This window comes from Phascolarctos cinereus, unplaced genomic scaffold (assembly GCF_003287225.1).
Source record: "Phascolarctos cinereus isolate Bilbo 61053 unplaced genomic scaffold, phaCin_HiC Scaffold_4;HRSCAF=312, whole genome shotgun sequence".
Lineage (NCBI taxonomy): Eukaryota > Metazoa > Chordata > Mammalia > Diprotodontia > Phascolarctidae > Phascolarctos > Phascolarctos cinereus.
In genome coordinates, this window is record NW_027555847.1 from 681,878,333 (window position 1) to 681,893,762 (window position 15,430).

A 15,430-nucleotide genomic window follows, 5' to 3' on the forward strand; every position below is an offset into this window, starting at 1 on the left:
CATTTGAACTCAGGTCCTCCTGACTCCAAGGCCAGAGCTCTATTCACTGAGCTACCTAGCTGCCCCTCTGAGTCTTTTCTTGAAAGATCTCAGGAGACCAGAATCAGCCCTGGGATGTCCAAGTCCACTGGAGAAATAATGAGATCATAAGATTTAAAGCTGGAAGGGACCTCAGAAGATATGTTGTCCAACACCCTCCTTTTGCAAATGAGGAAACTGAGCCTCTGAGAGGGGGAAATTCTTGCCCAAGATCACACAGATAATAAGGGGCAGAGCTGGGGCTGGAATCCAAGTTCTCTTAAGGACAAAGCCAACATTCTGTGCACTACACCACCCTGCTGATAAAAGCCCTGAAATGTTCAGACCAACCTGCCTTTCAAGGACCTCTTGGGTCAGTGTGGGCCTGGCTCAGGATCTGGGGAGGTTGGGAGGCATTGGGATAGACTATTCCTCCAGCCCCACCCCCACCCCCAACCCCACCACGACCTTTCTCAGAAATTTAAGCATGTCTAGTGAACTCCCTCCCCCACTCCTTGCTCTGATCTGTGCCCACTCTATGTGACTTGGTGCAGAACAGCTGACTGCACAGCTGGAGGTCTGTCTGATTTCTGGGCCCAGGCTCACTTCAAGCGCATCCACCAGTGCTTTGGGAAACCTCCTGTTTGAAGACATTTTATGCATGCAAGATGTCGGCAAAGGCTGCACAAACAAGCAAAGGCCCCTTTGTGTCTCCAGCCTCACATCCCCCTCCCCTTCATTCCCTTTTCCAGAAGTGATTTCCTTTCTGATTCTGTTTGCCAGATGTTCCTAATAAAGCAGCTTGACCTCAGGAGGAAAAGGGCAAGGACAATCTCAGTTCAAGTCCCAACCCTAACACTTACTAACCTGAAAAAGTCGCAGATCTCTGGGTCTCAGTTTACTCATCTGTAAAATAGGGCTAATGATTTTTATACTATCTACCTCACGGAGTTGTTGTCAAGAAAGGACTATGTAAACCTTGAAACACTAGGCATGTTAACTTGTTAATGTTACTATTGTTGTCATCCATTATCACTTGAGAAATTAACACACACACGATACACCAGACAGATGAAAAATGCCCATTGAACAGACGATGAGATGCAGTTAGAGGACAGCTCACCAAGTTGTTCTGTTACAGACATTTCATTTCTTTTTTTGGGGGGGGGCTAGGCAATGGGGTTAAGTGACTTGCCCAGGGTCACACAGCTAGTGAGTGTTAAGTGTCTGAGGCTGGATTTGAACTCAAGTCCTCCTGAATTTAGGGCCGGTGCTCTAACCACTGCACCACCTCTCTGCCCCTAAAGACATTTCTTATGGACAAAGTGAAGCATCCAGAGTTTGACAGAAGAGGAACCAAGATTAAATTTAGGAAATTATGTCATGTTTTTTCAACAGTCACAAGCTTGTCACCAAGCCTATCTTTTTAGCTTTCAAACAAGACAAGAAGAGGTGGTAAAGAGGTGGTGGAAAGAGCACAGGACTGAGAAATAGGAAAGACCTGAGTGCAAATCCTACTGCTGATACTTGTGAGTTCTGACTCTGGGTGAGAAACTTTCTCTCTCTAATCCTCAGTTTCCATATGTGAAAAAAGAAGATAATTACACATGTAGTGCCTACCTTACAGGGATGCTGTGAAGGTCATTTGGGATAGATAGGAATAGGGACTGTGCTTTCATTGGTAATAATAATGATAATAATTACTATTTATATAGTACCTATTATGTGCCAGGCACAATGCTAAGAACTTTACAAGTATTTGATTCTTACAACCACCCTGGAGAGTAGGTGCTGTTATTATAGTTATTTTTACAGTTGAGGAAACTGAGGCAAATAGCGGCTAAGCATCTCGCCAAGTGTGCTGAGCTTGAACTGAGGTCTTCCTGGCTCTCTGTCCACTGCACCACACTGTCTTTAGGCCACTTTGTAAACATTAAAAAGTGCTGTCAATGATGGCTATTATACTCCCTCTAGTGCTACTTTTGGTGGTAATCCATGGAACCCTCAGATCACAGGACAATCAGTATCAAAAGAGTTGGAAGAGGGCCTTTCACACATTGGATAGACCCTCTAGGGAGTATTTAAGGGGGAGAAGGAACAAGAATTGCTCAGGATGAGAAGGTATGGCTAGGTTATGATCTGCATGAGTGGAGGGAATGCCACCACCAGTCAGGTCACAGATTCTTTAAAATATCATTGGGTAGCCAGGTGGCACAGTGGATAGCACACTGGCCCTGGATTCAGGAGGACCTGAGTTCAAATCCCAGCCTCAGACATTTGACACTTATTAGCTGTATGGCCCTGGTCAAGTCACTTAATCTTGATGGCATCCTCCCCCCCAAAAAAAAATTTTAAAAGGGGAAAAAACTCACAGAATCTTTGATTTAGATCTGCAAGGGAGCACAGATGCTACAAAGTCCAACTTTTTACAGATGAGGAAAGTGAGGCTCTGAGAAGTTTAAATGGACTTACTCAAGGTCATGCAGGTAATAAGCATCAGAGAGGGAATTTGAATCCAGGCCCTCTAACTTCAGATCTGGGGCTCTTTGAGCAGCAAAAGTCAAGGCCTCTAGGAGGCTCAGTATAGGAAGAGAGTTGCAGGGCTCAACCCAAGTGGCCTGAAGAGCCTGGCCTGAGCTGGGAAGCCTCTGGCAGATCACTATCCCAACAGTAGGGACCCAAGCCCACCAGAGAAGGGTAAACCTGAGTGTGCCAGCCCCTGGGCATTTTCCCAGGTGTTCTAGAGGGGGTTCCAAAGGAGAAGGAGGAGGAGGAGGAGGACCTGCAATGGGAGGATGGAAAGGGGTAGAAGAAGAGGAGAGGTGGAAAAGGAGGAGGAAATAGAAAAGGAAGAGAAGGAAGAAGAGCAAGAAAAGGGGGGGGGGAAGGGGCATGGGATGGCATGACAAGGGTCTTCTTGCTCACATTCAATCTCCAGGCTAGAGCACAACTGAATCACACTTGAAAATATACTTTTTAAAGGCAAAAGCTGTTAATGGCACAAAGAAAACTTTAAGGGAGAGAGGCAGCTGGGTACCTAGCACTCCACAGGGCCTTAACACTTCCAAACCACAGCTTCACTCTCCCAGCCCAGCCCCCTTCCACCTACCCCCGCCCACCAAACCCTCAATGCTGTCCAGGGTGGTTCCCAAAAACCCCGCCCAAAGATCCCTCCTCCCACCTAAGCCTCACCTACTACCCCATCTATCCTCAGGTACCCATGACTCCTCCCCCCTCCCTCCCCTCATCCCTACTCCACTGCCTGCTTTGCCCAGAAGCTTCCTCTGGGCTTGCCCCCCGGTAGAAGGCATCCTACCTACCTCTCTCACACTGGGGCCCGGTGAAGCCATAGACACAAGCACAGCGGTTGGGACCAATGCAGCGGCCCCCATTCTGACAACTCTGGTCGCACACAGCTGGAGAGACACAGAGGAAGGGCCACATTAACCAGGAGGGGCCAGCCCTGGGTGGTGGCATGGATTCCAAGGGTAGCACACCCTGTTCTCCTAGGGGTAAGGGAGGACTGGGCTGGCAGCTGGCATGTGCTGCAAAGCAGCTGGTAACCTAGAGGCAAGAACTCTTAAAGCCTTGGGCTGGGAGGCAATATTATCCATACTTGTGTGTGTGCATATGTGTGTGTGTGTGTGTGTGTGTGTGTAAGGGGGGTTCCATCTATTTAGTATGAACCCTTCATTTCATAGGTAGCCAGGTGCCCTAGTGGCTTGAGAGCTGAAATTAGAGTCAGAAAGGCTTTAGTTCAAATCCTGCCTGTGTGAACCTGCTTAAGTCACTTCATTCAATTTCCCCATTGGGAAAATGAGAACAATAATATCTATCTCACGGATTATTGTGAACACCAAAAAAGTTAACATACATAATGTGCTTTGCTAATCTCAAAGCCCTAGGTAAATGTGAGCTATTATCATCATCATTACTATTACAGATGGGAAAATGGAGGCTCAGAGAACTGAAGTGACCTGCCCAAAGGCAAGTAAGGTATTTGAGCCAGGTCATCTGACCCCAAATCCAACAATCTATCTACAGTACCGCATTACCACCCAGACTTTTCTTTTTTCTTTGATAATGAGAAAATCAAGAGACTTCCCTCTACAAAATACCTAAGGAGTAATCATCCCACTTTTTCTTAAAGGCCTCCAGATGAGAGGCAGCCCACTGCTTCTAGAAGCAGCTCATCCCACTTGGGGTCAGCTCTAACAGGAAGTCTCTCCTTCTATAAAGTCTGAATTTGCCTCCTTGCAAATTCTACCCATTGGTTTTAGTACCACTCCAATGTAGTTGACCAGAATAGAGTGCAGAAGGACTGTCACCTTCCTATTCTCGAACACCATGTCATCAGCAAAGGTTAGCTTGCAAATTATAATTTGTACTTTGACAGAATCACAGGATCTCAAAGATGGAAGGGACCTCTGGGGCCATGTAATCTGACTCATCCCTGTCCAAGAATCCCCCTCTACCACACTGCCAACAATTCCTCATTCAACCTTTCTTAGAAGACCTCCCAAGGAAGGCACCCACTTATCTCTAGGGACAGTCCATTCTATTTTGGGATGATCTCATTGTTACCTTTTTTTAACTTAAAAAAAATCTTAATACTGAAACTAGTTCTTTTACTGGGAAAGCTTGGATTTCTCTGTAATAGGTGTTTGAGAACTGGCATTCTGGGATTTGTAGTTTAGATGGGCCAGAATTCCCCCAGCCCTGAGAGTGATTTGGCACTATGCCCATTCTCAAATCAGAAGGCAGACTTGGGAATTAAAAAAAAAATCACACACACACACACACACACACACACACACATACATAGAGTTTTTGAAAGGAGAGATTAAGAGGAAAGAGTGGGGAGATAGCAAGATGGCATCTTTGACCTCACAAAGGGTTTAGTGAGCAGAACCAGAAAGCATAGGAAGCAGAAGAAATAAGGAGAAACCAAAAGGAGGGCAGAGAGATCAAAGTGTACTATTAGGTTTCTGTAAGAATCCTGGAACAGGAGACTTGGGTTGAAGCTGTTGATTGTACCTACCTCTTTAAGGGCTGACAGACATTCCAAAAAAAAAGAAAGAAAGAAAAGAAAAAGAAAAAAAGAAGTCTGCTCTGCTCTTTCTCCAGCATCTCCTCCCTATACCTATCTAGTAGTGGATAATGTAACATACTTTGCTTAGTCCTGGAAAGAGGAGAGCTGAATGCCTCCTAGTTCTTGACTGTCTCTCCCCACCCCCCTCTTAATTTCTCACATCAGAGGCTGTGATTTAATACTCTACATCCTGTTACTAAAATTAGCTTCCTTTTTAGCCTGGGGCCAGCGTGATGGTTTTCAGGTCCCCTCCTCTGCTGTTTTATAGAGTTTATGTCAGATGAAAGTTATTAGTACAATCATAATAGCTGAGAGCCCCCAGTTAGGAAAATTCCTAACATTCAGACAGAAGTTTGGTTTTCAACCTTAAGTTGACTTTTTGTATATCTCCCACTAAGCCCTGGGTTCTCCATATTTGAGACAAATCAGGATACCAGAAATGTTTAGGTAGAAGAAGAAAGCAGAGAGAGTATTTTACAGTGTCTATTACTGGACAAGCACAAAGAAGGGAATTTAGGTTAAAAAAAAAGACTTTTAAAAAAAGTTTCCCTCAGTCTTTGAAGAGATAAGTCCAAATAGAAGCTTCAGCCAGTCCTCTGTCCCCAGATGCCTGCAGAGGCCTGAATCCCTCTCATTACATGTTTTTTTTTTTTCTTTTGATCAGGCAAGTGACATAGTAAGACCTTGAGAAAAACTATTGTAGGAACTTTTTGAAGAACAGATTGGAAGGCAGCAAGCCTCTCATCTGGAGGTCTTTAAGAAAAAGTGGGATGATTACTCCTTAGGTATTTTGTAGAGGGAAGTCTCTTAATTTTCTCATTATCAAAGAAAAAAGAAAAGTCTTGGTGGTAATGTGGTTCTGTAGATAGATTGTTGGATTTGGGGTCAGATGACCTGGCTCAAATACCTACTTGCCTTTGGGCTGGTCACTTCAGTTCTCTGAGCCTCCATTTTCCCATCTGTAATAATCTCTCCCTTCTCTGTCCTATTACCACCCTTCTTTTACCTTCTTCTTTCAGTTTATTCTGTTGGTTACTGCTCTTGTCCCTGTGCCAATGATGCTTTACAACTCAAATGGTCAGGCTGTGGGCACCATTTCTCAGCTCCTTCCTTTCTGTCTATTTTTCTGAGGTGAACATCCCTTTTTCAAAACTTCTACGTGTGACTCAAGTCTACCTTCCAGCAGTATCATGGCTAAGAGGAAATTCTTGTCCCCTTGAACTACAAAACCTAGAATGGCAATCAATTTTTTTTTTTTTAAGGCAATTGGGGTTAAGTGACTTGCCCAGGGTTACACAGCTAGTAAGTGTGAAGTGTTTGGTCTGAGGCCGCATTTGAACTCAGATCCTCCTGACTTCAGGGCTGGTGCTCTATCCACTGAACCACCTAGTTGCCCCTTGGCAATCAATTCTTAAACCCTTATTATATATCCTTGACCCTTCATTCCCACTCACCTCCCACTTCCATTCAATTGCCAAGTCTTGTGGATGCAATCTTCACAACATGTCTTGCATCCATCCCTTCTTCTCCACTCCCATGGCCACCACCCTAGTTCAGGTTCCCGTCACCACCTGGGGACTGTTATAATGGCTTCCTAATTGTTCTTCTTACTCCCAGTCTTGCTCCCTTCCAATCTGTTCTTCAAAAAGTTCCTACAATAGTTTTTCTCAAGATCTTACTATGGCACTTGCCTGATCAAAAGAAAAAAAAACATTTATTGGCTCTCTAGGATGAAATATAAACCCTTAAGCTTGGCATACACAGCCCTTCAGGGACAATTTGTCTCTAACCTACCATTCTAACCTTCTTTCGCCTCTACTTCCCTCTGTGTATTCAGTGATCCACCCAATGTGGATTCTTCTCCATTCCCCACTCCTATCCTAACTGATCTGGCCTCCATGCCAAGAACAAGGCTTTCCTCTTCTCTGCCTGTTGAAATCCTTCTCTTCCTTTAGGGATTGCCTCTGGCACCATCACCTCCATCAACATTTCAAGAGTCTTCTCTCTTCAAATATTCCAATTGTTACTTTGGCTCTTTCCTCTTTTCCTATCCCATTACACCTGATGTCCTACTTATCAGTGGGCATATAGGATTTTTTAATAGATTGTAAGCCCCTTGAGGCACAGGGATAATGATTTTTAAAAAAATTTGGATCCCCAGTATAAAGCACAATGTTTTGCGCAATTGTAGAAACAGTTGTAAATATGTGGCAACGTGTTGGAAAAGGAAGTTTTCTGTCTTTCCTGATCTTGGTCTTTCAAGGGAAGTGCTGGCTCACCTTACCTTCAGAAACATTTTAAGGTCATATCAGGGTAGGACCAACAAAAACGGACCTTCTATTCTACAAGGACCAGGGGACTAAGAGAAAAGTAGGGAAGGGTGGGGGGAGGGAAGACCATCTAGCTGGCCTCTGGAGTGATTAAAGCAATATTACTAAAAAGAGAAAGATTTCTTGGGCACATAGGTGAAGTAAGGCCAAAGATAAGCTGGACTCTATAATCACACTGTGCCCCTACCATTTGCTAACCAATATAGAGTTTGTGCTCTAAGGGAGAATGTTAGAATGAGAAGAAAGCTGAATTTAGATTTGGAAGACTTAGGTTTGAATCACCTCTCTGAGACTTACTAGCTCATCTCTCTGAGCCGAGTTTCTTTATCTACAAAATGGGAAAAACAATATTTAGATTCCCTGTATCACAGGATACGTTATGTAAACTTTAAAGCATCATAGAAATGGGAAATGATATGGTTACCACCATCGCCTTTTTTTTCTCATTTTTTTTGATGGGGCTCAGATAGAAACGGTCCTGGGGCATGTTGTTAGCTCACTATTATTCTTTTATATTTCATGTTCTGTGGGATGTTGCAAAGTGGATAAAATTACTTTTTTTTTTATAACTGAATGAAAGCCTAAGGATGTAGACTCATCCCTTGTATGTGTCTTGTATGCATCTATGTACGTATATGTTGTCTCTCCCAGAAGAATGTAAGCTCCTTGAGGGCAGGAATTGTTTTCACTTTTTCTTAGTATCTCAACCACTTTGCACAGTGCTTGGCACACAGTAAGTGCTTAAGAAATACTTGTTGATTGATTGTAGGCTCATTGAAAGAAACCTCAGTACCACTCTCGTAATAGATAGGACAGCAGGGATAGGTACCTTGTCCTGTTCCCACATAATTTTGCATCTCCTCTGCTAAATTTCTCTATTTGGGAGTTATTTTGTTGTATGTAGATAGAAAACCATATTATTTGGTATGGTAACATACATTTAAAGTGTTTCTCTTGAGTTTTTAATGTCTAGGCAACCGTGAGCAGTAGCTCAGCCTGAGATAATGGTCCAGCTCTAGTGGAGTTTATCGGGATACTTTGAGGACAGTATTTCTATTATGGGGATTTTCCATCTGTCGATCCATAAAAGACAACTAGCTACCGAAGTGTAATTTTAACCACCAGGTCATGTCTTGCTAGGTTTTTGGTAAGTAATAAATTTTTACAGCCTCTAACAATGTGTTGTACAGTTTCTGCTATTTCCTTAAGTGATCTACATTGGTTGCTAATCCCAGTCTTCTTAAAGAACTCTTTGATAATTTCTGGTGGCAATGACATGCTTCCCAATTACCATCATAAATTCTTCCATTTTCACAAACAAATACACACGGATAAGCCATTTGTCTGAGGCATATTGTTGGCTGGGTGCATGACGATGTCATCTATAGATGCCTTTTTGATTCTACTCTTGGGCCGTAGTTAGTTGATAGGTTCCATCTGGTGGTAAACCACTTTTGATTATTATATTCAATAAATACAATGGTGTAGACCTTTATCAGCCTTTATATGACTCAGGGAAATGATTTATGCTGGTTTCAGGAGTATTTCCATAGGTTTCTTACAGTCTAAAATGGTCTAAGAATGCTTATCAAGCTTCTTTCTCCTTTTCGGTAAGGAGCTGTTCATCTTTCTATAACTGCCCTAGGCTGTCATGTTTCATTAACATTGTACAGGTTTTTGTTAAGATACTCTCCAAATCTGTTACGGTTCATTTTATAGATCTGAAAGTGTGCACATCAAGACAGGTGTCAGGGGCAGCTAGGTGTCACAGTGGATAGAGCTCTGACCTTGGAGTCAGGAGGACCTGAGTTCAAATCCAGCCTCAGACATTTGACACTTACTAGCTGTGTGACCCCGGGCAAGTCACTTAACCTCGACTGCCTCACCAAAACAGAGACAGGTGTCACCTAGCTGTTAGTTGCTTTAAACATTGTCTTCCCATTCAGCTTTGATTTCAGGATGCCTAGAAGTCTCCTAAATATTTGTTGTTGATTAGTTGTTTTCAGTCATGTCTGACTCTTCGTGACCCATTTGTGGTTTTCTTGGCAAAGATACTGGAGTGGTTTGCTATTTTCTTTTCCAGCCTGTTTTACAGATGAGGAAACGGAGGCCATCAGGGTTAAGTGACTTGGCCAGGGTCACACAGCTAGTGTTTGAGGTCAGATTTGAACTCGGGAAGAGGAGTCTTCGATGCTAGGTCTGGCGCTCTATCCACTGCACCACCTAGCTATCTTGGACCACCTAGCAGCTCTTAACATATTTGGCCACAGCTTTTTTTTTCATCTCTTTACACTCAATATGTCTTGCTTGGAGCCATTGCCTATATCCATTGGTTCAGTGTGACCTCCAGATTGAAGTTCAAAGCCTCCAGTCTCTATCTTGCCTTGGCAAAGTTAACAATTTTATGCATATTGAATCAAAATGACATTTTGATGGCATCAGACAATGATTCCGTGAGATAAATTATGGTTATAGCTTACGATCTCATTATTTTCATCCTTTTTATGAGGTTCAGATAGAAGCGGTCTTGAGACAAGTCATTATCTCACTATTCATTTATAGATAGCGCTCTATGGACTCTTGCAAGACACATAAAATATAGTCTAACAAAAGCTTTAGGATGAATCATCATTCTAAATAACAGGGGTTCTTAAACTATTGAACTATTAAAATTTTGTGACTATATTTCAACATGATTAGCTTTTTTGTAATCCTATATATTTATTTTATGCATTTAAAACATTATTCAGAGAAAGCGGCTGGATTCACCCGAATGCCAAAGGCATACAAGATATAAAGAAGGGTCAGCATCCCTGCTCTATAGGTTCACCAAAAGCATCCTTGACATAATTCCATGAGTGGACAGGAAAGCAGGGGCAATATGCACCCCTTGGCCCAGTCTCTAGACTTTGAAAGCTTTCCATTCCATATAGCTTAGACATTATGAGTACTTGGGATGATAACATCTATTAAAAATTGTTTTTGAGTTTTTATGAATTCGTGTTATAGTCAAGTGACGTCTGTTTTTGTGGGGCTGGGACAGCAGTGTCTGTGTCCCTGGCCTTCAGTACCTATTACTTATTATCCCAATGGCTAAGTAATCCCATGGAAATACTATAACCTAGCAGGTAGTCACTTTTCTACTCCTGCAGGTACCTGGAGGCAGCCAGGTGGCACAGCGGATAGAGTTCCAGCCCTAGAGTCAGGAATACCTGAGTTTGAATCTGGTCTGTGACGTTTACTAACTGTGTGATTCTGGCTAAGTCACTTAACCTTTCTTTGCCTCAGTTCTCTCAACCGTAAAATGAGGATCATAAAAGCACCTGCCTCCTTAGATTGTTGTAAAGCATTTAGCACAGTTACTTTTTGACAGTGGCAGAATTTCTCATTTCAGTACATACCAATTTAGCACTGTGGAAGGAAGTAAGAAGTGGTCTGAGGAGGCTGCCTACCTTGCAGTGGTGGGGCAGCCAGACCAGATAGACCACTAGGGAAAAGAACAATATTGGCCATGTGTTTGGGCCAGTGTCAAAGACCAAAAATGGAGGTTATCTTGATCCCTGCCTGCATTCCAGACCAAGTCCTAACATACTATGTAGTGCTGAGCAAATTCCTTTCCCTCCCTGTCCCTCATTTTCTCCATACGTAAAATGAAGGTGCTGAGCCACATGACCTGTAAAGGGCTCCTCTGCCCCGTTCTGACATTCCATGTTCTAGGGGGTCCTCCCACCTCTGACATCCTGTGTTATAAAGACCCTCCCAGCTCTGACACTCTGTGTTCTAAGGCCCTTCTACCCCTGACATGCCATGTTCCAAGGGCCCTTCCAGCTCTAACATTCTGTCCTCTAAGGGCCCTCATAGCTCTGACGTCCCGTGTCTTAAAGGCCCTCCCAGCTCTGACATATTGGCTTCTAAGAGGCCTCCCAGCTTGGACATTCTGTGATTCTGCCATGATTTTCCCCAAAGGAAGCCTTAGCTCCTTCATCTCCTGAATCCCTCACCCATGCTCTTCTCCTCCTCACCTCCCAAGTTTTCTCTGTCCCCTCCACGGCTCCCTTTCCCCTCACCTCCTACCCTCTCTCCTAGGCCCCCTTACCTCCACTGGCACCACAGCTAGGGGAGAGCTGTCCATTGGCACAGGCACACAAATTGGGTCGGGAGCAGAACCCTTCCCCACAGGAATTCCGGCAGATGGCTGAAAAGAGGAAAAGAAGGAGATGGTGAGGACAAAGTGTATGGGTGGGCCACTCCATTTGCTGTACTGGCACACTGGGGCAGTGGTAACCCGGAATCAGGAAAGGATTCCAGGACGGGGAGTGAGGAGACCTGAGTTTGAATCATGGTTCAGAAACTAACTTGCTGTGTGACCTTGGGCAAGTTCCTTCCCCTTTCCAGTTATCAGCTTTCTCATCTGTAAATGGGTATAATAATGCTGGTTGAACTGAGGTGAAGTTATAGTCACAGGGATGTATGAGACATCATGAAGAACTTCCCTGAGGGATCAAGAATGACTATGGAATCTTGTTTCTTAGAGGCAGCCAAGGAAAAGAGAAATAATACTCTTTGAGAAGGATAGGGATGGGCAGCTAGGTGGCGCAGTGGATAGAGCACTGGCCCTGCAGTCAAGAGGACCTGAGTTCAAATCTGGCCTCAGACCAAACACTTGACACTTATTAGCTGTGTGACCCTGGGCAAGTCACTTAACCCCAACTGCTAAAAAAAAAAAATAAAAGGATAAGAATCCTTCTGCCGAGACTTAGAAAAAGGAGATAACTTCTCGAATGCCTTTCTCAACTTTTCCCATTCTGTTTGTAGAGCAAAGACTGGTTTCCTATCTTAGAAGGGGAGTGATTCTGCAGGAAGCCCTTTCCCCAACACTCCCAGGTCCACGGCCTGAGCAAGAAGCTCTCACTTACGGACAATGCACTGATTTCCCCCAGGAAGAGTCCTCCAGCCTGGGCAGCAATAAGAATGAAAGCGGGAACCACAGACATTTGGCCTGGAAAAGAAGAGGGATAAAGAATGAATCATCACACACAAGCTCCCAGACTCCAGCATAGCATTTTAGATCCAGGGGGCATGGATTGAATGAATGAATGATGGCCCTGCCTCAACCCTCAAGAACAAAGGGAGGGCAATCTTGATCATTCCCTCAGGAACTAAGGAGAATGGACTGCTCTCTGGGGTGTCATGGTGAGGGCTATAATCAGGGGTAAAAGCGGCTAATAAACTCTAGGCCAATGCCAGCAAATGGAAGCCCCAGGCCTAAATCCAGCAGGCAAGCTGGCCCATCAATCAGGTTCAAGAAAAAAGCTCGAAGACCAGCCAGATCTGGCTCTCAGGCCGCAGCATGACAACGCCTGCTCCAGGCACGTGATACCAATCCGAAAATGTGGGGAAAGTGGTAAAAACTCAGAAATCACCTTGGATTTACTCACACAGGCACCATGCCGCAGCAATGTGGACAGGGGCCCACAGCACCACCATGACAAGATGTTCAGACCCAGAACACCTCAGCTCTGGTTTGCAGACCCAGGGCTTCCCCTGGCTCACTATTTAGACAAATGACTCCAATGTCAAAATGAGGTAATATTTGTAAAGCATTTTGAAAACCTTGGAGTTAGCTGTTACTAGTAACTATTTATTCTAGTGAGCTAGATGGCATGGTGGATGGCAAGCTAGGCCTGGAGTTGGGAAGACCTGAATTCAAGTCCTGTCTTAGATATTTACTAGCTGTGTGACCCTGGGAAAGTCACTTTAACCTCTGCCTGCCTCAGTTTCTTCAACTGTAAAATGTGGTAATAATAGCACTTACCTCCCAGGGTTGTTGTGAGGGTCAAGTGAGATAATAATGTAAGGCTTAGCATGGTGCCTGGCACACAGTAGGTGCTATACAAATGCTTATTCCTTTCCCTTCCTTAATATCCTGTGCTGTCCACTGAGTCCTAGGGGCCTCTGGCTTCCTTTCCTCTCCCCTCTCACATGCTTTTCCTCATTCTTATGCTTCACCTCCCCAGTCATTTAATCCCAGATGGGGGATGGAGGGAGGAATGTAAGGTAGAAGTGGGGAGGAGGAAGTAGTTACTAAGGGACCCTTTGAGGGGAAACCTGAAGCAACTCGCTCAGCGGAGGGGCCCCTGATGATGTCCACCTTTTTATCTTAACAGCCTCTCCCCATTCCCCTACAGAGGGGAGGGAGCCTAGTATGAACATACCCTCTTAAGGTGTCGAAGCCTCTTCTTCGAACCCGGCTCAAGGCTGGTGTCTCCTCAGAGCCAGCAGGCTTGTCTGCCCGAATGGCCCCTTCCCATTGGGCCTGGACCATGCAGACCAGCGTCGTCCATCCCAGCAGGATCTGGGTCAGCCAGCTCCCAGCCATTGTCAAGATGCCTGCCTCTTCCCCTGGCCCTGTCCCTTGAGGCTCAGTCCCCACGGCTGATCGGCACAGGCTCTTGTCCTGAGTTGGAAGGGAAGGAGGGGGAAGAAGAAGGGCTTCGGATGATAATAATGGCACCCAAGCACTTCAAGAGGAACAAACAAGTTTCCTTCCAAAAATCTGTTGAGTTTGCATGGGTCATTATCCCCATTTTACATATGAAAAAACTGATTTTCAGAGCATGAATTGTTGGAGGCCACAGGAATAATTAGCAAGTGAGACCCAGGACTCAAGCACAGGCCTCTCTCACTCCAAGCTCAAGGCTTTTCTCCATTATGTCACAGTGACATGGAGGGATTTCCTCAAGTCAGCTTCCATATGTAGCCTCCTGGTCAAAGCCCCTCCAACCTTGGACAAGCTCACACTGTTCTCCAGATGAATGCCGCCTCCTCCTCCTCTTCCCTCTTCCTTGCCCAAATTCTATGGATACTTTTAGGCTGAAGGTCTTAGCTCAGGTGCCACTTCCCTGCTCTGAGTCCTTCTTGATCCCTCTAGCCATTATGAGTACTCTCTCCTTTCTTTTTTTCTCTTCTCTTCTTTTTTTTTTTTAGACAATTGGGGTTAAGTGACTTGCCCAGGGTCACACAGCTAGTAAGTGGCAAGTGTTTGGTCTCAGGTCAAATTTGAACTCAGGTCCTCCTGACTTCAGGGCCAGTGCTCTATCCACTGCGCCACCTAGCTGCCCCTACTCTCTCCTTTCTTAAGCGATATAGAGTTGCTGGACCTAGAATTAATTACAAGACCTAGGTTCAAACCTCACCTTGGACTCTTTGCTACTTCATGACTTTGGACGTGTCACTTAACCTGCTGAAGCTTCAGAGAATTCACTGAGACTCCAAGTTCTAAATTGGGAATGATCTATGTGGTTGGGGGTAGAATGGTGAAGTCGCCAGTCCTTGAAACACAGTAGAATGTAAACTGCTTAAAGGAAGGGGCCATTTTTAATTTTTACCTTGCATTTCCTTGCCTTATACCTACTAAGTGTTTAATAAATATTTGTTGAATTAAATTCATTCCTCCAATAATATGTGTTGATATCTTTTGGGTGACAAACTATATCCCCATATTACAGAGGGATACAGAGACATAAATAAGGCTATGTGACCTGATCCAGACATTCTAGAAAGGAATTTGAAATAGTGCTCCAAGAACTATTAAAACTGTGCATGCCCTCTGACCCAGGAATCCTCCTGCTAGGACTGTACTCAAAGAGATCAAAGAAAGAGGAAAAGGACCCATATGCATAGAAATATTTATAGTAGATTTTTTTGTGGTGCAAAGAACTGGAAACAGCAAGGATGCTCATCAGTTCTGGAATGACTGAACAAGTTATGGTGGTATGATTATGATGGAATACTATTATACTGTAAGAAATGATGGAGGAGGCGGTTTCAGAAAAATCTGAGAATTGTAGGAATTGATGTAGAACAAAGTAAGCAAAGCCAGGAGAACAATTTATACAATAGCAACAATATTATGAAGATAATCAATTTTGGAGACTTAGTAACTCTATTAACAAAGGGAGCAATCACAGTTCCAAAGGACTGATGATGA

At 44.2% G+C, this 15,430-nt stretch overlaps 1 protein-coding gene across 1 annotated transcript in view; it reads right to left on the bottom strand.

The window, feature by feature from the left end:
• FBN3 (fibrillin 3) overlaps positions 1 to 13,879 on the bottom strand; it is a 106,001-nt gene extending 92,122 nt beyond the window's left edge. Inside the window, exons 1-4 of the mRNA XM_078154201.1 lie at positions 13,656 to 13,879; positions 12,357 to 12,439; positions 11,537 to 11,635; positions 3,339 to 3,434 (exon numbers count right to left, since the gene is read on the bottom strand). Of these exons, the coding sequence (XP_078010327.1) occupies positions 3,339 to 3,434; positions 11,537 to 11,635; positions 12,357 to 12,439; positions 13,656 to 13,819 (442 nt within the window). The 5' untranslated portion in view covers positions 13,820 to 13,879. The remainder of the gene's footprint in view (positions 1 to 3,338; positions 3,435 to 11,536; positions 11,636 to 12,356; positions 12,440 to 13,655) is intronic.
• Positions 13,880 to 15,430: the final 1,551 nt, after the last annotated feature.